Here is a 27035-nt window from a genome sequence, read left to right as displayed (position 1 = left end):
CGCTCTTTTATTTGATACCAAATTCGTCATGTATAGTATTTATATTATGAAGATATTTAAATTTTACTGTTTGGCAAGCGAACAAAATTTCACTGAATACCATGGGTGCATGTAAACTTTTGGCCTCAACTGTATGAGGCGACATACGGCAACATGCATGAACCATAAATTTGAGTCCCAAACTTGGGCCCAAACTGCTCCAACAGCCCTGGTGAGTGTTTCATAAAGCTGTTCGTAAGATACGAATGACTTTACGCGCGACTGGTGATCCTTTCTTGTGCTATGTGATAACCCCTGTATAACTGAGTCATGACCTAAGAACATGTTCCAGTCGTGCGTAAAATTGTTCGTAACTTTACGAACAGCTTTATGAAACACCCACCAGGAGGGTGTTTCATAAAGCTGTTCTTAAAGTTACGAACGACTTTACGCACGACTGGAACATGTTCTTAGGTATTACATAAAGATATCACATAGCATAAGAAAATGATCACCAGGCGCGCGTAAACATGTAAAGTCAGTCGTATCTTACGAACAGCTTTATGAAAAACCCACCAGGTTCCATTAGTATACAGCGCGTCCATAAAAAAAAAAATGTCCCTCTGACATAGGGCTGAATTAATATCAATATATTATCCCGGGGGGGGCACTTACATTGACGAGTGGATACCATGGCGCGACCCAAAAAACACGTAAAAAGGATGTCTTTTTTTCAAGATGATAAGGGTGTCAAAAACACAAAAATAATGAAAAAAGGGTATCTATTTCGCTAGGAAAGCTACGTGTTTAGGGTCAAATTTGCGGGGATGATATAACAAAATTAAAATGCTTGATAAAGGATGTCCTTTTTGCCCCAACCCTACGTGTTTACACTCTAAAAAATGAAGTGCTAATTCAGCTCTTAAAGAGCGTGTATAGTGACTGCACTTCGGAGTGCTGATTTGTCTAGTTCAATTTTATACGTGACGTATAAATGGCATTTCAATTCTGTTCGTGGTTATGATAATTATTTATTCCATATGCTTAGCGTATCGATGGAGATACAAAAACAAATTGAAAGCAGGTGAAATGTACCCTTGCACAATGAATTAGGCATTATTCAAATATATCTCCCATTTCTTTTCTATCCCCCTCATCCTCCTCTTTCACCCACTCAGCCCACCCCCCCCCCCCCCTCCTCTTCTTTCTCATTCTCATCTCCTTCTTGCATTCCTCTACTTTTAAATATACAAGTATACACAAGACACCATATACAACTGACTGAAACACTTCATGTTTTGATTACAAAATATTATTTGTACATTCTATTATTTGTTTATCATGGCTTTTTACAGAACTCTATTTACATTTTTCGTAATGAGAATTGGTCAAAAGGAGATAGTGACAGTCTTGTATGTTTTCTCCTCAACTGCATTATTGCTGATAAATATTCTAAGAAATATGTTTAATATTCATGTTAGTTTATCTTCCTATTAATTGGATCTTGTTAGAAGTGTGTATGAAATCATAATCAAGTTTGAATCTAACATTTTGTAAGAAAATTGAGAGATAAAGGATAAAGAAAGATTAACATAAATACACATGATAAGTTGGTTAAAACAAGTTGAATAAAACAATGGAGAGTCAAGAAACCCTTCTTTTCTATAATTCATAAAATGATTTTGTTAAAAGATGTGAAATTGATGTCTTGAGAAAAAACATCATACCACAATATTCCTGTCGGAGTAGAATGAAATACACATAGCTAATAAGAAACATTGTAAAACATGGATATTAAATTGGCAATAAAATTGGAAATAAATATAAAATATATAACAGTACATGTTTGAACTTGTAATAATAAACCATGATTCGAATACCATAACCCAACACATGTTAAACCTCTATCCTGAAAAACTGCATGTACAATATTGTGCAATAAAGTGATTACACTTTTTGGTACTTTATGCTGGCAAACTTTTATACATGTAATAATAAAAGGGATGATAAAAAGATTGCATACCCAAAGCATCAATTCTTAATTGATAGTAGCAACATGACACTGATCAAAACATATTCCTTTTCTAAGAAAAATAAAGGTTTTTAAAATAATTTTTTGAGAAAATGCAAGATAATAAGTACGAGTTCCTTATTAATAGCAGGGAAAAATTTTCTTCTCAAATTTGATTAGCATTTACAGTTGTCGGAGAAAAGCTTTCATACATGTTCATTACAGTCCTGTGAAAATAATTTCTACGCAAAGGAAATTTTGTGTAGCAGTCATAACAAGATGCGGAGCAAATTGCAATGCGATGGCTGGAAAACTATTCCGTCATCCCGGAAGGTTTTAATCGACGTTTGTCACCTTACATGACATCATTTTTAATGGCTAAGAAGCATGTTAGTTATTGTGGTAATTCCCTTATCATATACAGCCAATAATTCAACTATCGATAGCAAAAATTTCCTACCAAGTACCTGGATGTGCTATAAGGGGTAAATCATAGTGCAAACAACTAATCGCTGCTTCCCACCCCCCAAAGGTACACATTGCTCGAAATAGATCTATGGTTGCGCAAGCAAATTAAAATTTCTTAAGAACTAAAGAAACGATGAAATCTGCACATTCACAATAAGTTGAGCTAGCTAGCTGCAAACGGTAGTGCTGATCAGCTACTGCGCTTACTGCTACCGGAAGTGCTTGTCCTAACAAAATAAGATAGCTGATATCTGATATGATTATTGGCCATAGGAAATAAGGAGACTTTGTCAGATAAAACATCTGACAATTCCTTTCATGAACTGCTCCTGATGACTCACATCATTATCAACATTATTGTCAGTGGTTTGAACAAAATGCACATGCAATCAACTAAAATCTCAACTGACATCCAGCGATTGATTGCAGACCTTAGAGATGTGGAACCCAGAACGGCCCAGGTACAGGACCACTCTTTTCCCAAACGGCTTCAACGCACTCCCTGATATGAGCACAAGTGTCTCTACATTCTTTGCTTTTCAGCGAATATTCTGCATTTTGCTGATGCTGTTTCTGGGCAGCTTTGTCGAGCTGGCGCTCTTCTCCTTCTTGGTCTTGGGGTCAACGGCGAAGCACTTCCAGAGTCTCAGGGTTTCATCGGCAGCAGCAGAGACAACTGTCGTGCCATCAGGACTCATGGACATGTGGAGGATGCGTGAGGTGTGACCTGAAGCAAATATTGGAAAAATATCAAAATAAGCTTAATTATTGTTGTGAATTTGAATAATGGGGCAAACTATCTCAAAGTAATTGTGAAAGGCTGCTTATAATACATCTGAGAAGACAGTGCCAAATCTAGGAGGAACATTGCGGCCTGTGCCCCCCCCTTTTTTTGAGAGTCGGTCTATATTTTTAACGTAAATATGTCCTTCATACACAAGTAAGGACTTTTTTTGCGTCAAATTTTCCCTGGGAAAATGTGCCCCCCCACCCCCGGGAAAAACCTGGATCAGCCCCTACATGTATGAGAAGGGGAATTTGCTGTTAAAATAATAGGATCACTAAATGATAACAAATCGACTCAACGACACATCTCACCATGTTGACATAATTATGTCAATGTAGCAAGACAAAATATCTCCCCATCTCGTCAAGTTGACGGCACTTTAACCCTATCTAGGCCGGGGTATTTTGGGAGTTCATATGGCCGGGGGGGCCTTCCAGGCCCCCCCTTAAGATCTCGGCCGTCGACCGCGCGATCGCGCCGAAAATCGGCACGCGGGTTGCCTGGGACATAATCTACAAGATTGTATAGTAAGATTTTTCATGCGAATTGCTATTAAGTGATTATGCTAATTTATGCGTAATTAGTATGAGAAATCATTCTTTTTCCTCTAACTCCCTAAATAAAGCTCCAAATGTACTAATTTTTGGCATAGAAACTCTTTGTGGTGTTCTTAGCAAGTGTACATGAAAAAAATTGCGATATCAAATCATTTTCTTATGTATTATATTGTTTTTTGCAATTTCTTATGTATTTCTTTGTTTTTTGACCTTTTGTTTTTCATTGTTTTTTCAATGAAATTTGTTGGGGACTCTTCTGTGATCATAAAAAGCATAAAATAAATACATTTAGACCAGCAAAACTAAAAATAATCATGCATTTATGAATTTTGGTTGAAAACACAATTTGCATTGACTTTGTACACGAAATCACGTTTTTGAGCAATTTTTGGTCAGACATGCACTTACATAATGTTGCGTAATTTCGGAACCACGTACCCGGGTGACGCAAAATTGGTCTCAAAAGTTGCGCAAGACTTGAAAGTAAAAAGTCAGTGAGCGGCGCGGTCAAAAAATTTTGCGCGGTGAAGATATCGCGCGATTCGTTGAGGGGGGCCTCCGAGGCCCCCCCCCCGGCCTAGATAGGGTTAAAGCTTCTGTAGACAAGGTATATGATACTGTTTGATAAAAAGAATGTCATTTCTCCTAGGTATTTTGCAACAAGACATAAACAAAAAAATGAAAAAATAATTGTCTCTTGCAACCGTGACATTTCATTTATTGCCTCCTTTCCCACTCACTTTCCTTACTTTTGTTTTGCCAAATCTGAACAAGGAAACGAAACAAGGAAACAAAATTATATTTTCATTATTCTTAAAAACATATTATCTTACTTTTGTTTTTTTTATATTATCTTTTGCTTTCTTAAAAGTACGTACATGTAATTGCCCTTTTAGTTTCCATAACTTGGAAATCCCACTTGGGAAGTAGGTCGTAATGGTAAACAAAACTTACTTGCCCTTCTGTAACTATAACCTAGTCCTGTAATTATAAAGGGCTCTGTGCATGAACTGTTGAAAAAGTCCTCGGAATCAAATTCACATTTCTTAGATGACCAAGGATAATAATATACTGTTGTTCTTTAATCTATAATTTATGGACTCTCTGGCCAGGAAGCTAGTAACATTTCCTCTACCTCTGATCTCTATTTCTCTTCTTTTCTTCTATTTTATTTTTCAACCTCATTCTTCATAATTACATTTTTTTATATAATCAATCATAACTACTATGGCGGGTTCTTGCATAGCAGTAAATCAGATATAACATTCCAGGTGGGTGTTTCATAAAGCTGTTCTTGAGTAATGAACGACTTTACAAATGATTGGTGTTCCATTCACTGGCACTAAGTCAACATCATTGAAACAATGGTGTATATCATTTACCACTAGGAGGGATCACCAGTTGTTAGCAAAGCCACCCATAAGTTACGAAAAGCCTTATAAATTGCCCACCAGGGTTGAGCGTAGCAAATGTAGATATATTCCTTCTAGGCAAAGATCAGGGAGGGAGTCATTTTTTTTGTACAAAGGCATATGGGTAATGGTCATCACACACCATGCCCCCCCCATGACAGAAATCTATGAAATCGCGTGACTCATGTCTTAATAAAGAACATTACTTCCGCAGCTAGATTTCTATTCTTGTACCATTTACTGTCTTTCTGCTGTGTTTGTGAAGAAGAAGAAAAGTGAACATGGTATTTCTGAAGAAATGTGGGATGTAGACTCACCTAGAAGTTCTGCTATTCTAACCATGGTGGGGTACTTCCATATGACCAGCTGGTTCTGGGCAAAGCCGTGGGCCGATATCAACTCCTTATGTTCTTTTGACCACAAGAGGGCGCAAACCTAATTAGGAAAGGGGACAGATAGGAAAAATTAGAAATGCCACTTCCAATGTCTGCTTAGTTGATACACTGGGTCTACATGCAGTTGGTCAACTTACCAGATAGTCTAATAACACTTGGGCTAAATACATTTGGTCTACTATCAGTTGGTCCTGTTGCTGAAGTAAAGTCTAATTCTCACTTATTCCAATTTTCAATCCCAAGATAGCCTAAGTTCAACATAGTCTACTACTCATTAAAACAAAATGGGAAAAGCATCACTGGAAATTAGACAAACAGGGGGATACTGGTATGTCTATTAGACCAACTAGTGGTGTCCTTGCTGTGAAATCATATTTTTGATGAATAAGTGACCATTGGGCTTGCAAAGCTCTGACCGTTCCTATATGACGTAAACGAATAGAATGATTGAGGTAGCACCTGAATCAGTGATTTTGATTCCGATCCTGGGTACCATTTCATAAAGATTTGTTATAACTGCAAATAAAATGCATGATTTCTGTAGCAAATCTATGATCAGCCAATAAGATTGAAGAATTTCACTGGCTTTTATCTAAGATTTCAAATTTATTATTGTAACAATTTTTATGTATCCCTGGACAAAGTTCAAACTATACAGTTAGACCAAACTCTAATGCACTACAAAAGATAAATTGAGGTATAACAGCTAGTGTTATGAATATATGTACCTTTTAGAATTACCATTGAAAGTAGTGTACATTTCAATATAAATAAGCCTATGATTTCATTCATGAAGTGAAAGTACCTGAATAACATGTAATATGTTTTGAGGAGAAAAGTACCATTTATTTGCTACATGGTAACATGACTATAGTGGTATATACGAGTAGAAAATAAGTGAATGTTCATTCAGTGAGCCTGTATCATATAACTACATAGCTCAAAGTGTTGCACAATGGGATTGGAACCATGCCAGATTGAAAAGCTTTTTTTAATGACTTTAAAGAAAATTGCCGAACCTGTGACTTGGTGTCGACACTGTTGAGGCAAGAACCGGTGTTGCTATTCCAGAATCTGATGTGTCTGTCAGCTGTCCCTCCTCCGCTGGCTAATACACTGGGTTGCCATGGACACCATGCTAGTGCCTATAGGAATAAAGAAAGGAAATAGATACAGGGAAACTTGCATACGTCGACCTTCCCTACGTTGTATATCAAAGATCGGATTGTCTTAGATCGGATTATGATACACATGTGTTGAATACTTGTCCTTAACTAAACTAATTGCTACAAATTATTTCTACTCAACCCATGATCATTCAAAAGCATTACTTATATACATACTAAAAAACAAAGCAGAGAAAATCATTTCAGGATGATCCTACATGTATGGGTTAGATATACATACTGGAATAGCTCCAATTTTCTTGAGATCATTAAAGACACCTTACCTTGACTGCCGCCTGATGCTGGTTGAGTGTGTAAATGGGGACATTACAGGGCGTGGCCGAGAACGTGGGCCAGATATTGAGAAGGTTGTCGTTGCCACCGCTGGCCAGGTACCGCCCGTCGGGGGACCACTTGAGACCACATACTTCTTGGGTGTGGCCAGCCAGGGTACCAACATGGAATTGGGCCACACGCACATCATGGTGGTGGATGTTGCCGCTACGTGAACCACTGCATGATAAGGAAATCAAATACGAAAGAAAATGTTCAGTTCATTAACAGATTTAAAAAGGCTGAATAAATGGACTGGGAATAGAATGTACATGTAGGACAAGAACAAGTCACCAGTTATATGTATTGTCATGCATAACTTGTGGTGCAAATCATTTGACTATGATACACAATATCAAACAAAGCAGAATACTATTTCAACTTTATTTATTATCCTCTTCCAAGAATTCCCCCCCCCCCCAAAAAAAAGGGGTGTCACTATCTATAGAGTTCATTGATAGGTTTCATTAATTTTTTCAAGGGTATGAATTTTATAAATGATTTGCTCAGATTGAAAGGTATCCCACACACTAGCTTTGATCATCTCAGAGAAAAAAAACCTACGACATGGGGCCAATTTCATGCAGATTTACAACTATTGTAAAGTTGTCATTATTGTACTTACAACAGAAACCCTGATTGTGACTGGCTGCTGAGCCCTGTTACCATGGTAGTTAGTAGTTACCATAATGGTAATGCTACAATAGTTGTAACTGTTTATGAAATGGGCATCAGGGTGGTGCAATTTGGGGCAGATGGCAGTGCTTCCATAATTTTTCAAGTAATGAAGAAAAACAAGAGAGAGAGAGAAAAAAAGAAAAGCAGACAGTTTGGCCAGGTAATTATACAATATCCCAGATTTTTTTTTATAAAAAAGATGGATTATAAAATAAAATTCAGCACATGTAAATCATCTTGGAAAACCCCACCCAGCCAAGAAAGTCCTATACACTGGTGCTGCCAAAGAGTTGGACTTACCTGCTGAGGATGTAGGAATTCCACGAGAGTGAACCAACTCTTGCTGCATGTCCCTGCATACATCTTAACCTCTTAGCACTCTCTACATCCCAAAGCTATGTATGGATAAACAAGGACATCAAATCTTTTAATTTTTCATGGAGCTGTTTGTAGAGACAAAGACCCTGTCACATACTGTCTAGCAATAGTCTGCTGAAGAATGAAGTTAAACGTTCAATTGTTTTTCTCACATGCTAAGACTAGCTTGTAATATGTGACAGGGCCTTCACTTTGGGAATGACTTTTAGGCAAATTTTACCTAACATACCGTATGGGCACTAGTATTCAACCCGACATAATTCAAAGATTTTGACAAATTCCCCCAAATGTTTAGAAATAGGGAATTTATCTTAATTTCATACCTTTGTTATTTCCAGGGTAATCTGTTATCGTTATTTTCCTTATCAATCTGTCGACTGTACGCGCGGTGGATCGAATTATGCAGCGATGACATTTTGCACTGAATTGCACTAGTATTCAACCTGGTGATGATAGACAGCGAATCTCAAAATGGTTTAGATTGCTAAATTAGATCTTGATCTATGTAAGTCTCTGGCTTTAATTCAATGTTTGGTCTCATTTCAAATGGTCTAGTCCATAGTCGGATGGGACAAGGGCAGATTGAGAGACAGGGCCATCTTTCATCGCTAGGTTGAATACTAGTGCTGACAGATTGAATACTAGTGCCAAACACCATCGCCGTATAATTTGATCATCAGCGCACAGCCGATGGGTTGAAAAAAAAAATAACCAGCATTTGCTCTTGCAAATAAGACGGGTCTGAAATTCAGGTAAATTTCATATTTCTATATATTTGAGGAAACTTTCCAAACGGGTTGAATACTAATGCCCTTACAGTACATTTGATTTGGATTAGTAAGGAAAAATAAAAACAAATACAACTCTTAAATACAAGATATATTTTCTAAGCAATCAGGTAAGCAATCAGGTAAAAAATCACCACCATTTAATATCAACCACCATTATTCTAAAAAATTTCTGTTTTAATCAACACAATGTGACTGCTGGGGTAAAATAAACTTGTATCCTCAGTCCTGGCAAGAAAAAAGAATATAATAAAGTGTGAATTGCCCCCAAATTGTAAACAAAACAAATTAAACAATCACACAGCATACCTGAACATCTCCAGAGCTCGTTCCCACGGCCAGGTAGTTGCCTTCTGTGATCCAGCTGACCGAGCTGATGTAGTCCTCTGGTCCCTCTAGCTGCATGAGTTGCTTGATGTCCCCACTGGCTGCGTTCCACAGATATACATTGTTAGCAAGGGCAACGGCAAGGTGGTTGTGACAGCTCCAGTCTAGCAAGTTGAGATCTAAAGGTATATGCATCAGAAATAGTAAAATAATACTTACAGGAGTGCATTCTTTTTGGCAATTATAGCACCCTTCAAAAGTATAATGCTCAAAGCACTTTACAACATAAAAATAAGAGAGTAATTCTAAGTACTCACAATGTTTAAAGAGGACAATAATTATTAGAGAGAAAATAAATAGGTTGTCAAGAGACTGGTGGTTTTGTGTAAGAAAGAGGGGGGGGGACCTTTAGATATTCCTGTAAAGACTCACGGCATACATATAATTGCCATTCACATACACATTTAAACCATGATTACACCCTTTTAATGTTTTTCATCACTGAGTACAATCCATATTTTAAAAATAAAAATTCCAAATACAAATCTGAAGTAGACCGAAAATTCATTTTACCCAGTTGTGGGCCCAGCAGCCACTGTGCAGCGCCTCCCATCTTTTAACATCTTTTTGGTCTGACACAGCCAACTATCCCATAATACCACAATATCCTGATATCATGCCAACTTCATGTCATGCACACAATGTTAGTAAGATCAAAAAATGTTATATTCGTTTCACTTTTCCTCCTCTCTTCTAATAATCCTTGCCAGCTCACTATATCTATGTGGAATTGATGGCATTTATAAGTGCAGTATAAGCTACTGAACTTAGGATATGCCCCCAGATTTCCTCAGGCCTTCATAGCTATTAAAGAGGTTTTCACTTACTAACTTTGATTTTATAGACTTGTTTGCGAAAGGATGGCATGGATTTAGAGAAATTGGAATTCAATGTGCAACAATCACAGTAGCCTCTTATCTCGTAGAGATATGACAAAAATTATGACAAAATGGTTTTCTACCAATGGGCAGGCAGTTCCTAGTACTTACAGTAGTCATCAAGCATGTCCGGGGCATCAAGAATGCGTTCAGGTTGTTGGGGTATATGTCTGACAGGCTTCTTGGTTGAACCGGGTGTCTTGTTATGAGAATACATCACCTTCAAGTTGTTCTGATAGCCTGAGAAAATAATGGATGATGATGAATTTCAAAAGTCCAAGGCTAGCATTTATACATAAACACCAATATAGAAGCTCGGTAACAAATACTGTCATTAAATACATGCATAAATATTGTGCAATTTGTGAAAAAAAAAAACATTTTGTATATTTTCCAAGTGTTCTCCATTATCTCATTGCACACCCAAATTATGATTTTTTAGAGCATTAAAGACTAGACAATACAAAATTGATTTCAAGAAGATCTCACATTTATAGGGTGACGGATATGAAATTTTATGGAGTTTCCTGTAATCTATGATTTCTACACTTAACTGTTGCAATTGAAAATGTTATCAACAAGATTGGCAATTTCCTGGGAAATTTAGCTATCTTCCACCAAGGTGGGAAATAAAGGGTCAAAACTTAAGATGTACAGGGAGGTACAGGGAAATGCTATCCTTGAGAAACATATGGACAATACCTGAAAATAATCAAGTATGTATCGTACTGCTTCCATGCATTTCCAACTATTTAACATTTTCCTTTAAAAAAAATAATTGAGGCAGTATTTGCTGTTATTCCCCACCAGTTTTTCCCACTCTGGCCATCCCTGGTGGGTGTTTCATAAAGCTGTTCGTAAGTTAAGAGTGACTTTAAGAACTGATGATCCTTTCTTAAATGGTATATTCATTGCCGATGGTTTAGCGTGTAAGGAAGGATCACCAGACGTTCTTAACTTACGAACAGCTTTATGAAACGGCCCCTGGTTTTAAACCACTGATACATACCTTCAGGTGCACTGGGAGGCTTGTTCTTATAGCAGAGGATCTTGGCATTCATGAGATCGCCGTTCAGGTTCTCCGACATCGCCTTCTGATACTCCAGCTTGGAAGGGCTCATAAGGGATGGGTCAGTGTTCTCACCCATGTTACAGGATTGATCATGGAGCTTGAAGTTACCCAGGTCAAAGTTGGTGGCACTCCTGTTGGGGATGAAGCGGTCTCCACCTGGGGTCCGTGTTGGGGTCTTGGATTTTCCTGTTGAAAATAAGTGATATGAAATGTATTGTTAGGACTATGCGATAGCTGATTTTGGGGTGTTCACTATCATAGAACTAGAATATTCCACATCAAAATCCATTTTAATCATAGAAATTGAAATAATAAGCATCTTGATGGCTAAATGTGATTTAGAACTACTAGCCATGCATGCTATGCATCATAGAATATCAAAATGAATTCTTTCTTTAGTAGACAAGAAGGTGCACCCAAATGCCATCCCCCTTTTTCTGCAACATACCCTGCACCTCTACACATTTATTCAACTTCTGATGACCAGGGAGCATTCCATATTTATAGTCAGTGATTTTCATAGACAATCGCAGTAAGCTGCTGAAATCAATGCATCTGATTGACTGAGAACAAATTAGTTAGTGAAAAAACTGACAATATGCTTCCTGAAGCATTCCCCAGATGTCAACAGCATGAAGGGTACAGTTTACAAGGTACCTTTTCCAGGTGTTTTTGATCTGATGGTTCCTCCAGGAGTCTTGGAAGGTGTTTTGGCGGCACTAAAAGATCTGTTAGACACCTTCATGGGAGACATGGAGCTGGTGTTGAGACTCTTGTTGAGACTCTTGTTCATGGATACATTCCCGCAGCCGTTGACTTCCTTGGCCTTCCTCTGCCACCTCATGTCGGGTCCGCCCGTCGGACCATCCAACTTGGTCAGCTTCTCTAGCTCGGTGTAGAAGTGAGACATGACTACCCGGACTTGGCTACAATGGAGAGATAATAAAGGACAACAAATTGAGATGGCAAACTTACTACATTCCACATGATCAGCCTAATTACCAAAAAGAATTACTACATTTTTATGACTAGAGCGTCTCAACATCCCAAAACCAATAGGGATGGTCCTCTTTAGATATTTTATTGTTTACTTTAAAAGTTTAAGTTTAGGACTAGGCCTAGATCTTAGAATTTGAAATCTCGGGAGTGAAAGTTTCAGGTTGTTTGGTGGTACACGCAAATCAATAGGAAGGAAGACCTGGGGCCCGTTTCTCAACACATGGACAAGTTAGTCATATCTTTATCCACCAACCACAGAGTTAGTTCCAATCTTACTAAACCTGTTTCTTGAAAGGCTTCCTAACTAGAATACCTTGATATCGATACTATCGGTAAAAAGAGCAGATGAGACGTAGCCTTAGTCAAAAATTAGCATAATTTTCAAAAATAAAAGTTATGACAAAATTGCAAATATTGTGATGAATTGGGAAATACATCTTTTCAAAATAATAGCACGGGTAAATTATGCATCATACATATTTAGGCCATGAAGACTGGAGCAATCAATTGCTGAGAAAATGAAATTATGAATAATTCATTTCATGACTAAAAAAATCACATATGGACGTTGAGATGGGTACCCCCGGGATATTCAATTTCAATAGTTTACGAAAGTAAACCATAACGGTTTTCTTTGTAAAATTATGATAATTATACGGTATTTTATGATTCCAAACATCATCAAAATATAGTTTAACATAATTTTTTTTAATATTTGATACCGAAACATACGATTTGACGAATTCTATCCATAAATTAGAGATATAATTTATCCAAATGGTAATAGGGGTCTGAAAACGACGAATAGGAGCGCAGTTATGGATGGCCTGACATGTCATGGTAGAATCTTTATCGATTAAATTATTTTACTATTTCAAAATGAGTGGTTTTGTGGTGTTTTACCAACAGTTTTTATAGTTTCTTTGCATTACAATTATCATTGAATGCATTATCCCACTTGTTTTGTGATGTAATTTCAACCTCTATGATTGATTACATAAGATTAAAATTTTCGAATTTCTAGGCACTTTTGCACGTCAGTCTACCCATGTGATGCCACTACGTCACTAAGAAAGAAGTTGTGACAGGTTCGGAGTTGTCAGAAATATTTAGTGAGGTTGTAGTAGATACCCGATCTTGCCTGTAAAGAGGGCTTCGTGAAACGGTTAGCGGACAAGTAGCTCACTATCTCCGATTTAGTCAAGAAGTTAGACTTATGACGGTGTTGAGAAACGGGCCCCTGGCCTGGCTTCGTTGAGAGTAACCTTACATTAGTAAATGATTTTTACTCTCTAGAAGCCTCCTGGCTACCCCCCCCCCCCCCCATCTCATCTAGCTGGTTGCTGCAGCTGCATGGTCGTTTCCACGCCGGCGCCCAGCTCAGCGCAAGCCGCTCCCTGGCGCGTGGCGCTAGCGCGCTGCTCTAGAGCTCCTGAGTCCTGACTCCTGAGTCTATAAGTAACAATAACATGAACTAATCTTTAAACAACCGACAAAAAATAGCATTATTAACAAGTAACTTGGAGTGGTTGGATAACTAACAAATGCAAAATTATTCTACAAACTTACCTCCACAGAATCAACAAATGAAGTGAAGAACGTCACTGGATAAATTGTTGTTTTTTTCGGCACAGACAGCTGTTGTTGTTACTTGGCTTTTTTATCGTTGGCGTGTTGTTTTCTTGTTTTGTGCATATGTGGGACATTTAAACCTGCCGCGCCGTGATTGGACAAACCATTCGTCGCTTGTAATTCGGCGCATTTTGATTGGACAGAGAAATCTTTGGTGAAGATAAGTATTTGATATGTACATATTTTTTAATTTATATTCTTATCTGTACGGCAATAAAAGAAGCGTAAAATTAATTTTAATACTATGTTTTATTTTTAAAGATATTTTAATGCAACTTCATGAAATATATATATGAAAATTTCATATTTATAAATGCCTCTACAACTGAGCCTAACATGTCAGCCTCCATGTGGTTTGCTACTTGCTGATAAACAACTAAAAATTGCACTTACCAGGATGAATTTTCATCGAGTATTTGTTCTTTTGGTAGTGTTTATAACGATAGATTTCAACTGTTGTCATGGGAGAAGGGAGTGGCATAACAGTTTTTATGACTTCACGGTGAAAAATATCGACGGAAAGCGGGTTCGCCTTGAAAAATACCGTGGCACGGTAAGGACGTCTGCATATATCCCGGAATCCGGAACGTATCGACTCCGTGGGCCGACAGTGACGGCCTGGCTTTAGCCTGGTGTTGGTCATGTGGCATAGCTATAGAATAGGCTGGCGGCGCGGCGCGGCTGCAGCTGCATGCATTGTATAAATTTTGTAAGCTTGGCCTTGGTAGACAGCTGGCAGCCGTCTGTTTCGAGGAGTTTTTTACATTTTTTTTTTAAATTTCTCCTCGTACACAGACGGCTCGCTATCGTGCAGCCACCATCACCATGATGGCATTAGGGGACTTGCATTGCAATGCAAAATCCCCCCGTCGTGACGGGGCTCTTCAATTTTTGTCTTTAATGAATAAAAATTTTGAAAATTAACGTGACCAAAATGCAAATTTATATTCCCTCCTGGCATTAATTGCCAAAAAACGTAGAAAAATGACATTGAAAGGAACAAAAACAGTGACTTCCTTCGGCTGTCGCGCAAATTCACTTCCCTGTTTTATCCGATCTTCAGTACATAAAATTATGGCCATTGAGTCCCCTGTACAGATCGGGCTAGAACTTCGGTCTCTGTATTTGGTGAGTGAAGCCAACGGAGTTCAGCTGAACAACCAACAAAACAGAGAACAAAGCTTTTGGTCTAGGCCTTGGCTGCCGCGAGACAAATGCACACATATATATGTCCAGAGAACAGGTTTACATTTTTCCTTCAATCAGTGGTTAACTTCCAACCAAGTAGAGTCTAGATCAGCTAGCTGGCAGTGGCACTTGGCAGCCGTCTGTAAAAAACATTTTTGTTTTTTTAAATCTCATAATCGTATAGATGGCTTGCGATTGTGCAGCCTCCATTAGGGGGTTAACAAGTTAACAATGCAAATTCCCACCGACAGGGCTCATCGATTTTTGTCTTTATTTCATAAAAAATATATAAAAAGAACTGGACCAAAATAAAGAAGATTTATATGTATTCCCTTTTGGCCTGAAAGTGATATGCACCAAAATGGGAAAAATAAACTTAAAAAACTAAAGGACAAGAAACAGTGACTTACTTTGGCTGTCGTGCAACTCCACTTACCTGGTTTATCTGAACTTAATACATAAACAGATGGCCATTGAGTCCCTGTAGGCTGTACCTGTACAGATCGAGTTATAACTTTGGTCTCTGTAATTGGTGAGTGGAGCCAATGGAGTTAACCAATTAACAGAGACCAAAGTTTTTTGGTCTAAGTCTAGATCTACGTCATCTAGGCCTGGCTAAATATTGATATTATTCGCTTGGAAATTACATGTAAACACTGCATGCACTGATGAGCTGCTTTTTTTTTTCAATTTCATTATCAGTAGAGGCACACGGCCAATATGGGCAGGGGTGTTGATCCTTTTTTCAGATTGGGGGGACAAAAATCATGAATCAACTTTCCAAAATATATATATATATATATATACAGTCAGTCCGCAGCCCGTCCGAAAGTGCTCTATTTTATTCAGCGGTATGCATAGCCGTCCGTGGTTATGCATACGTAATGAGCTGTGAAGACGAACTTTCCGATAGGTGTTTTTTGCTATTAGAATCGTTTATTCCTCACAAAATTGGTCTTATTTTATAGATAAGGCTTTGAAATTTCTGATCAATTGAATAAAATGCACATTTGACGTATTTTGAAGACCGATATTTAGCTTAGAAAAAAGGATTTTTTTCAAGAAATATGTGTGAATAAACGGAGCGGATTTTTGCATAGAAATCACACTTGCGTCAAATTGATATTATAATCAATATAAAGCGTAGACTTTCTTATTTACGACTAAAAAAAAATTAAGAAATTTCATGATGTAGCAAAGTCAGGAACCACAAAAAACCACGGCAATGTCCATCGCAAAATGATTGGAATTGCAGTACAATTGCCGACGCGTTCTGATTGGTCAACAGCGGCGCACAGACTTACAACATTTTATATAGCATTAAAAACCCGGAAGTGGTACGAAAGCGATCTGTGGCGACTTGCGTAGGCACTATGTTTGACGTGTGCAGGGACCCTGGTTCGAACCCGTCGAAGTTTTTTTTTTTCGCGGGGGGGGGAATATATTTTGGCTTTTTCTTTAAATCATATTCCTCCCCCGTTCCTACCCAGCTTTATTCTCTTTTTTTTTTACTTTCATGTGGATTTCTATTTAGGGCTGTATTATTAAATCATGGAGCTATGAATAAATCTTACTTCTTAATCACTTTTGATTTTCAGGTTCTTGATTACATTTATTTGGCTAGAGGTGGGAAGGGAAGTGAGTTAAAGGTCAAGTGCACATCAACAAAAAATTCTTTGAATAGAGAAATTTTCCTTTTTTAACACAAAACAGTTATATACACAAAACAATGGTATGCAAATAGAGTTGATTATGTCATTCACATCACATTACTTTCTAAATTTTGGTTGCATTTTATTATATCAATTTTAGCAAATTTGTTATAAAAACTCTTCCGAGTCACAATATGTTACATTCATGAAAACTACAAATGAATGTTAATGGAGGAATTAAAATCTCTCAAAATTTGTCAAAGAAAATGAGAAAATCAAAATAAAACATACATGTCATGAACAGGTATCAAACAAAAAAATACACAAGAAATTAGAGTGTGTGTGACATAATCAGTTCTGTAATTTGCACCTTGACCAAGATGAGCATATAATTGTTTAATGAAATTAGGCAAATTTCTAAATGTCAAAATTATGATTTTTTAAATTTTGAATCATAATGTTTATTAAATTTTCTACAATACTTTATTTTTCTTTAAATTCAAATTACTTTTTTGTTGGGGTGGACCTCTCCTTTACTCTTTGCATGGAATGTAGGGAATGCACATTAATATTTATCCACGAACAAAATTGTCTTAAAGTGTGCAAGTCAGTAATTGGACACATGTTCACTTTCCTTTCATCCAGGCCACTCCCTCACATCCACCAGGTTTACAGTCTTACAACAAAAATGATGAATTAATCATAATACCATCACACCATAGCTCCATGATCACACAACATTCACACAGTGCTTCGCAACAAATATTTCACTTCTGTTCACACATGCAATAATTACTGTGGAAAACAAAAACAAAGCGTAACCACATTCGAATACCGTTTAAAAGGACAAATATATTATAACTTTTGAGAAAAAATTGTGAACATACATAAACACTTAACCTTCAGCACATTGGATAACATTAACAGAGTTGCTTGAGAACGACATATAATTATGGGGGCATTGCAAGAAACTTATGTTCAATTGCAAATCAACTACATGTTTGTGTTTAAGCAAAGGACTTACCCTTGATTTTGGAATGTGTGAATGAGTAGAAAGTTTCTTGCAATGCACCATTAGTAACATTAAAACTGTTCTTTGGTTTTAAATTGTGTATACATATTTTTGTCAAGCTGTATTCCTGTCAAAGTCAGTATTCTTAGTCCTCTCCAAAACTGTGCTTGAATTTTCTTGTTTCCAATATCGATGAAGATCAATTTTCTGTTGTATCATTATCACTTCAAAATTTGCAAACGAAAAATGGCTTTGTCCAAATCAGTCCGACCAGTACATGATGGATCATCAGACATCTCCCAGAATGAAGTAGCGAGCAGGGACCAGAGTCAGCAAGTGTGCAGATCTGTGTGTAGAAGAGACAAAAAAAAGAGATAAATAGTCTAAATTACTAAATAATCATTCAAAGTACATGTATGATACATGTAAGAGACTAATACACGTAGTACTGTACTGTCTGCGACAGCCACATTTTTTTATTTGAACAAAATGGTTTATAAATACTACCGAGTACGGTAGTACCAAACTTTTTAGTTGACTTTAAATTGTTTATTTTCTATAGAGTAGACTGTCTAAAATAATCATTTCATTCTTAACCCCAGCCTGTGGCAAAAATCATCATGGGACTCAACTTCGACTAGGCCTAATTAGAAAAAGGTTAACTTTTTTTAAACATAAATCAAGAAATATCTCAATCTATAAAAACTTGATGGAATTCGGAAACCTGATAATCATTAAATAAATTTTAGAAGACATCTACTTATTGAGCTTCGTTTATATCAAATCTTAATTACAAATAAAAACAGGTCCACCGTCCACAGTCACATAAATAATGCGAGCCATCTGTCATCATTACAGAAGTTTCAACGTATGGGACCAAAGACGAAATCCTACCAACCCGCGACGAACGCAATTTTAGCATTATTTCGCGCCATCGTAGAGTGAACGCGAAGGTTACTTCCGGGTAAAACGTAAATTTCTTGATTTTTAGGGTATCATTTTCTCTAAAATAAAAATATAAGGTGAGTTTGCGTCAAATTGGTTCTGACATATTTTGAACAATGACTTTTCTTCTTTATAAAAAACCCCGATCGAAACAGTTTGGTTATGTAGCAAAGTCAGGAACCAAAAGTGAAATTCCGACTACAAAATCGTAGTTAAAATATTACTAAAATAAGCATCAATTAAACAGGTAAAAATGAAAGGTTGAAAATGTCGAAATATGAAAAATTATATATCAAAATGTAGATGAAGGCCTTGAGAATAACTTACCACAATTCGTTTCGACGTAAACTGAAGTTAGCGACCAGTACAGAGCTATAACTTCAGCCCCTCCAAATCACTGGGAAAAACAAGCCAAATTGAACGCACGTTTTCCTTCGGAGACCGCTAGAGGGCCGCTGAATAAATCTTCGTGAATATGCTCATTATCGCGCGAGCTGCGGTCTGACTGTATATGTATATATATAAATGACTCATGAGATAGAGACACATATCTGACCAAAAAATTAATGCGACCGCAAAGCGCGAGCTGAAATTTTGTCATATACTGACCCGATAACAGGAAAAAGGTGCCTATTGGCTATTTAGGACTGTTTCTAGTAACTCATGAGGAGAGTACATATCTCACTCCAGATAATGCGAGTGCCGAGAGCGAGCTGACACCTGAAAGTTTTATATTCTAAGCATTTTTTGTACTAATGATTAAGATGGGTATCTAAAAACAAACAATAGATGCGAGCGCGAGCTGAAAATTTTGATACTTCGATCTGAAAAAATTGAGTTTAATGGAAATTTTTAATGAAGAACAAGATCAATAAAATAAGATCCAACTAAAGATTATTGCAAATCGAAGCGGGAGTTCTTTTGGGGTTTAAAACTGAAAACGGGACATTTTATTCACCTATTTAATCATGAAAAGTAAAGGTTTTTGCTACAGACATGGTGCGAGCGCGAAGCGCGAACTGAAAATTTTTATATTCCAATCTGAAAAGCGGGCATTTTGAGCACGATTTTAAATAAAGAATGAGTTGTGTATCTCAATCTCACTTGCTGATTTCTGTGTATCATTACAATCATATTTTATTTTTTGCACATGCGGAATTATTGGGGGGACAAAACGATGTTTGCCCCCCAGTATTTTCATTGGTGGGGCGATCGCCCCCCTGCCCCCCCAGGATCGATGCCTCTGAATATGGGAGACTGTCTCCCATGTGGTAGATTATCAGAGACTTTTGTAAAGAATTTGGGTATCCAATTTCAGAGACAGTCTCCAGTTTGGGAGACCTATTCCTTTGTTTACATTTCCTGCAAAAGGATTTTGGCGGCAAATAAAAATGTGATAAGCAGATTCCTTCTGAAAAATAACCCATTTTCACCTTGTGATAATTCACTGGACCTACTTTTGTTTTGATGAGGATTTTTTTTGTCATTCACACACAAAACAAATGGGCTTCTGACATGACCTTGGTGAGAACAAATTATGCTCTTGTTGGTGTTTCTTTTGTTCTTTTGCAAAGCAAGTCTCCAATATAGGAGACTGTCTCCCATATTGGAGACTCAATGGAGAGAGTCTCCCATATTGGTCGTGCGACTCTAATTTTTTTTCTTTCTTTTTTACTGTTTATGGGCTCAGACTCAATCACATTTCTCATATGGCTGCCGTTCGGCGAGTCGGATATAGCTGTTTTAACATTTTTTGTATCAGATACATATAGGTGGTTCCGGGAATCACAGTCATACTGCTAGTTACTCATTAGACCTGATCTGTCTGTTTGAAGGATTTTTTTTTTTTACTTTTAAATTTTCCCTCAGTGGAACAAGATTATTCAAGTCCAGTGGAACACTGATGAATAGAGAGAGGCTTGTTTCAGTAAACTTTGTGTGATGTGTGATAGTCTGTAAATGATCTAAAATCTGATTAGGTCTATGCCTGGGGGGCACTCAGTGTATAATGCATAGTGGGTATGTGCCGCGGAGGGGACCCCCATTTTCACATCCAAATTTCCGTTCCAAGGCATAGCATTTTTGTCTTATTGAGAAAAAAAACAAGGAAAGCCGCTCCAAGGCATAGCATTTTGTTCTTATCCAGAAAAAAGAAGAAAGAATCCGCTCCAAAGCTTCGCATATTTTTCGTTACGCCGTTCCGGTCGCATTGATCTGCTGCAATTTTGGTGAAAAGCAGCTGCCGAGCGCTGTCCGACCATCGTCTCTGCGTGAGCGCACCCGGCGGAGGCCGCGCTAGCTGCATCATGCACACATGCCCGTTCCATAGGGGTGCATCCGCACGCTGGCGATCCGTTCCAAGGACCCTCCTTTTCACAAAATTGTAGTTCCGAAGCCCGTTCCGAGGACCCTCCTTTTTACAATAAGCCCGCTCCAAGGCCCCCGTTTTTTGTCTCGCCCGCGGCACACCCCTACCACTTTTTTGGTCGAGTGCCCCCCCCCCCCCGGGGTCTATGTCTAGCCACTCGTTCAATAAACAAGGTTATGCGTCTAGCCTAGCTTGGCTAGGCCTAGATAAATTTGTTTGAATAGAACCAGTCAAGTTTGGGATATACAGTAGGTAGCTTTTGAATCGAGTGCACTATGATAAAAGTTTTTTAGAAAGAATTACATTGCAGAGAGACTAAAACATAAAGGATAATGCAAATTTGACTAATGGTCAAATTGAATTTCTCACCAAGAATCAATCAAAAGTGATAGTCTATATCATTGAACATACATGGCAAATGCAAATCATGTATGAAAGTCAGTAGTATAAATGGATATCAAAGTATTATTCTCTTTATTTCGATATGGTAACCAATACCAACATGTACTTTGGTGGTGATTTTTTTTTACCTGATTGCTAAGCAAGCATGAATGCTTGTAAGCAAACAACCACAGGACCGACGTCTTAAGATCCTCTCCGAGGGACCAGGGGCCGATTGCACGAAAGGGTCTTTGCAAGAACCGTCTTTCGTGTCGCCCATTTTTTATGATGCGCCATGTGAAACGCATTTTGATTAAATTAGCTACAAACATATTTTATTCATCCGTTAAAGTAAACAAAATCTTTGTTTATAAATGATGTGATATATCATGAAATTGTATACAATTGATTTAAATGCTAGCTAACAAATTGTATTTGTTTATCATACATTTCAGAAATATCCCGCACACAGTGCATCATAAAAGATGGGCAACACGAAAGACCCTTTTGTTCAATCGGCCCTGGGTAATGAAGATTAGTGCCTTACCAAAGGGCACTTGCGTACCAAGTGGGAATCGTACCCAGGTCACCGGAACCCGAACTCCCCACTCTACATGTACCAACTGAGCTATTGAACCTGAAAAATCCTAAAATATTGTTCTTTGTCATTGCTACAGCCATCACTTGTTGTGAACGTAGCCAGCGAGTGCGGCTACACTGATAGGACCTACCATGAACTGGTGGAGCTCAGTAAAGACCCGCAGTTTGAAGGTCGCCTCAACATCCTGGCATTTCCTTCTAATTCGTTCTACCAGGAGTTGCACTCCAACGAGGAGATCAAACGCTATGTCAAGGCTTTGTACGATGTGGAGTTTCCTCTCTTTGCTAAAGTGGAGGTGATTGGGCATGGTGCGGACCCGGCTTGGCAGTTCCTCACCTGTAAGTCATCTTAATCAAATGAATCAATGCTTCCCTCTGATTAGCACTAATACAGTACATAGTCAATTTGAAAGTGAGCTTGATTTATTAAACATCTTCATTCAATCATCTCTAAATTTTAATGAACAATATAAAAATATACAAATAAAGAATAGTGCAATATGGTGAAAATATTATTGGTTCCTCATTACACAATTATTTGTGATTTATTGCAGTTTTAAACTAAAGTAATAATTTTTGGTTATTGTTTAGTCTTTTGAATAAAATGCACTTTCAACATTGATCCTAGGCTTGATGGACCATTTCTATTTTGTAGTTTATTGCAAATTTGTGTTACTAGAGCCACAATTGTATTTTTTTCAAGTCAAAAGCATTGTTTCAATAATGTTGAGAAAACCAATATCTCCTTGATGAAATAAAAAGGATAAATTACTGATAGAGAAAAAGATAATTACGTAAGCACAGAAATTTTATATGTATGTAATACTATATTTCCTTCAATCATAATACCTTCTTAATCATATTTCATGCAAATAAATTTCTTGATTTTATTCTATGATATTCTTCCAGCAAATGCCCACCAAGAGCCGACCTGGAACTTCTGGAAGTACTTGGTAGATTCAGAGGGACAGGTCAAAGGCGCCTGGGGCCAAGATACCCCTGTCCATAGCTTATACAGTGAACTCCTGGATGAAGCAATCATGGCTGAACCTTACCGCTACCGTCACTCCCACTTTGACGATGAGTTCTGACAAGGACTGCAAAGATAACTGCGGAGTCATTTCTGCTTGTTCACTTGCACAATTCTGGTTAGATGTCGGTAAGAAGCGTTGGTATTGCACACGCATGGGTCACAATCGATGTGTAACGGTGTATTAACTTTGCCTAAATCAAATATTTTGGGGTCAAAGAAATCTGTTTGGTTTAAGAGAAATTTGACTTGGAATGGATTTATAACACTGGTCTCAAAAACTGCTTTGACTTTTGTGAATGTATGACTAATGGAAGGTCGATCATATTCAAGTTTTCCGGTATTTGCATGGTGTTGCAAGTATTTTCTAGAAGAAAGGAAATAAAGAAATGAAGGTGAAAGTGAGACAAATTTCTTTAAGAGCTTACAGAAAATTGAAACAAAAGAAGGAAGAGAACAGACCGTATAATAGCAGTAAATGTGTCCTTGAAGAAGTTTCAGAACCTTGGTAAGAGTGGAAGGTTTACACTGAGGTCAGAGGTCAGACATTGAGTCACATTTTTTTGAGATGGTGAGGGTGAAGCATGATCTTGATTGAATTAACCAATTGCCTACTGAATTCAATGATTCCCATAGGCTTTGTACAGGGACTGCCTGGTTCCAGTATGCAGTGAGTTGGTAGAGATGTCTGTATAAGCAACACACACACATACACACCCACTCAAGCACAAGTAGCACATATATGTATGGCTCATTCTTTTTGTTGGTTTTTACAATTTAAAGGCCAAGTCCCCCTCGAGAACAAAGTGATTTGAATAAATAGTGAAAAAGGAACACTTACTAAAAGTTTCATCAAAATCACATTTAAAACTAAATCAACATTCTGAAATTTTGCTTAAATTTCCAATATCATTTTCATCAATTGGCTGCTTTTATTCAAACCAATTAATGAAAGGTATGTTTATGAATATATGTCATGTTGGAAATAAATCTTGCCATGTAGTTAATTTGTGCATACTCAACATCACTGCCGAAACATAAAACAGTATTATTGTGAAGATGTATTGCATAAGATGTTCCTGTAAGACACAAAGATTATTGTGTAATTGACTTGTTTCTGTCCCTAGCTGGTGCTATAGAGATAGATAGAGATATATATGTGATGCTAGGGATATTCGTACTGTGTAGGATTTACAGGGTTTGTGTTTTTTGCTTTTTCTTTTTTATTGTTTTTTTTTTTTAGCTTATTGAAAAGAAATGTGAGTATATCTAGTCATTTATTGACTTTTATTCTTTACAAAGTCTATTTCAATGACATTTTTTTAATGAAATATAGGACTTTGGTGGAATTTATACAATAATTATTTCAAAAGATGCCTCATTTTAGAAATAAAAGTGCTCTTATTACTTCATTGACTAATTTGCTTACTGCTTGCTAAATACTTCTTTTTAAAGGGGGAACAAATTGACCTACACTGTACACTGAGTGGTCTTTTATTGACTATGTGTTATATAGTGTATCCCAGAAAAAAGGGAAACGGGATTCCCATGTCTTTTTTCTTTAAAGGAAAATGAAATATGATATTTCATTTACGTCATTATACAATTAAATTATTACTATATATTTTGATACACACAACACTTCACACATTAATGAGCAAGACGAGTTTGAAATTTTAATTTGTAAACACATATTTAATAATTGTGAAATCTGTCTCTGAAAATGAGGTTCCTTTTTTATGGGATGCACTGTATAAGAGGCTAGTCTTCAAATTTACCTTTTGAGGTATCAATGATACAGAGAACAGTAAGCCTTTAATTCTTGTTGTACAGGGAATCTGGAATTATGCTCTGAGAGGAAAAGTACTTTTTTTTTTACTTAATAACAAAAATATTGTGGTATGTATATATATTGAATGGTGAATTAGTTATCTTACAATATTCTGCATTTATTTTAAGACTTCAATACCTAGAATGTTGCATTATGGAATATGGGTTATTGATAATACTCGATTGAAAATAACAAAATAGATTTGGTCGATTTGCAGTCGGTATTTCTGGTGTGCCTGTTACCTGAAGGTTCATCAGGGGCTGTTGAATAGGGTTTACTGACGGGTGGTCTAATATCACTTGGTCTAATCATAAGATGGACTAACAACATTTCGGCTAAACCCACTTAGTCCAATTCTCTCTTGGTCTAATGACCACTTGGTCTAATAGCCAATGGATCTAATGGCCCATTGGTCTAATAGCCACTTGGTCAAATGCCTAGTTGGGCTAATCGTCACTTGGTCTAATTTGCATTTGGTCTAATACCAGTTCGTCTAATAGTCGAAGTGGAGATTAGACCAAGTGGTGTTAGACCAACTGGAAATTAGGCTAAATGGTTTTAGCCCAATTGCTCATTAGATGAATTGGATATAGACCAAGTGGGAAACTAGACGAATTGGATATTAGACCAACTTAAGCAGGATTATACGAACAGGTTGTAGACGAAATGAGTTTAGACTATGTGAAGTTGGGCGAACTGATAAGTAGACCAAGTGGTATTAGACCATCCGATAATTCACCTTCAGTATTATCAAATGTAACTTGTTTTTCCACCAATTAGAAACATACATTTTCTTGATGGTACTTGCTTTTTACTGGATGTTTCTGATAAATCACTATGAGCAGACTCAAATCTACTTTGAAGATATGTTGCATTGATACTATCAGTATTTTTCGATCACATAGGCGTTATGACAATTACATACATATATATATGTTAAATGCAGTATTATCAACTCATTGTTTTCATAGATCAGATTTTTTTTCATCCTCTAGTTTATAATTTTTCATGAGTCTATGAATTGTGCTAGATTTCACAGACTATTCTGATTTTTCCCCATTCTTTTGAGATAACTATTTCTAGGTGTTCTAACTATATGAATTCATATTTGGTGCTATAAGAGATAATCAGTACTGCCAGGATCTTGCTCAAAGCTGTATGTGCATAGGTGTATTATCAGAATAAACTTGCTGAACTTAAAATGTTATCAATGGACTGCTAGCACTAACCCTTTAATTGAGGGGAAAAAATTGTGCATAATATCTTTTACTGAGGAAAAGGGTCAAAGTAAAGGATTTTTCTATTTATTGGTGGGGGATGGTGTATTATGACCCACAATGACGGTTACACTTAGTAATTCCGAAGGTTTTTATAATTCCGAAACACTTAAATTGCCTATAACTCGATGTTCGTTAATCTGAAAACGTAAAGGGTTCGTTAATCCAAAGATTTGTGGCGTTATTCCAAAGGTTCATTAATCCGAAAACGAAATAAGGTTCGTTGTTCTGAAGGTTCGTTTATCCGAAAACGAAATAAGGTTTGTTGTTCCGAAGGTTCGCAAGTCCGAAAACGAAATAAGGTTAGTTAATCATTTAGTTTTCGGACTAATGAACCTTCGGAATTACGAGCCTCATTTCTTTTTCGTATTAACGGACCTTCGGAATTACGAACCTCACTTCGTTTTCGGACTAACGAACCTTTGGAATTACGAGCCTCATTTTGTTTTCGGACTAACGAACCTTCGGAATTACGAACCTTCGGAATAATGAACCTTCGGAATAACGAAGCTTCAGAATTACGAATGTATGCGCCACAATGACATATACATATATGAAATATTCCATTGTTTGATTACATTCTGTTATGAAAATGCGTTGCTATGAACATTGCAGAAGTATGCTTAAATGTTTTCACATGTACACTATACATTTTAAGAACAAAAGTAGTGGAAAATTGGTAAGTGAATCATGTATTCAGTGAAATACACAGTTGTTGCCAGATTTGTTTTATTGCCTTGCTCATTCTGGTGCTAATGCTTTTTTGAGAGAATGCTTTGTATTTTTTGTAAACACACTTTTTCACTAAAATTAATATATTTTCACTGTATG

The 27035-nt window shown here is 37.1% G+C and overlaps 2 protein-coding genes across 2 annotated transcripts; one reads left to right on the top strand and one right to left on the bottom strand.

Moving 5' to 3' along the window:
- Nucleotides 1-1275: 1275 nt before the first annotated feature.
- Nucleotides 1276-12199, bottom strand: LOC121424597 (cell division cycle protein 20 homolog). The gene is made up of 9 exons (XM_041620348.1): nucleotides 11947-12199; nucleotides 11227-11475; nucleotides 10329-10457; nucleotides 9262-9458; nucleotides 8087-8181; nucleotides 7060-7288; nucleotides 6629-6754; nucleotides 5532-5649; nucleotides 1276-3185 (listed from the first exon to the last, which is right to left on the bottom strand). Exons 1-9 carry the CDS (start codon nucleotides 12197-12199, stop codon nucleotides 2998-3000), a joined length of 1584 nt encoding a protein of 527 aa, XP_041476282.1. The 3' UTR covers nucleotides 1276-2997.
- On the top strand, nucleotides 12139-25597 carry LOC121424598 (glutathione peroxidase 7-like). The gene is made up of 4 exons (XM_041620349.1): nucleotides 12139-12220; nucleotides 14314-14473; nucleotides 22144-22405; nucleotides 22976-25597. The coding sequence occupies exons 1-4, from the start codon at nucleotides 12198-12200 to the stop codon at nucleotides 23155-23157; spliced, it is 627 nt and encodes a 208-aa protein (XP_041476283.1). The 5' UTR covers nucleotides 12139-12197; the 3' UTR covers nucleotides 23158-25597.
- Nucleotides 25598-27035: the final 1438 nt, after the last annotated feature.

Source organism: Lytechinus variegatus, chromosome 11, assembly GCF_018143015.1.
Source record: "Lytechinus variegatus isolate NC3 chromosome 11, Lvar_3.0, whole genome shotgun sequence".
Classification (NCBI taxonomy): domain Eukaryota; kingdom Metazoa; phylum Echinodermata; class Echinoidea; order Temnopleuroida; family Toxopneustidae; genus Lytechinus; species Lytechinus variegatus.
Note: the sequence above shows the minus strand (reverse complement) of the source record. Positions and strands in the feature narration are given on the sequence as shown.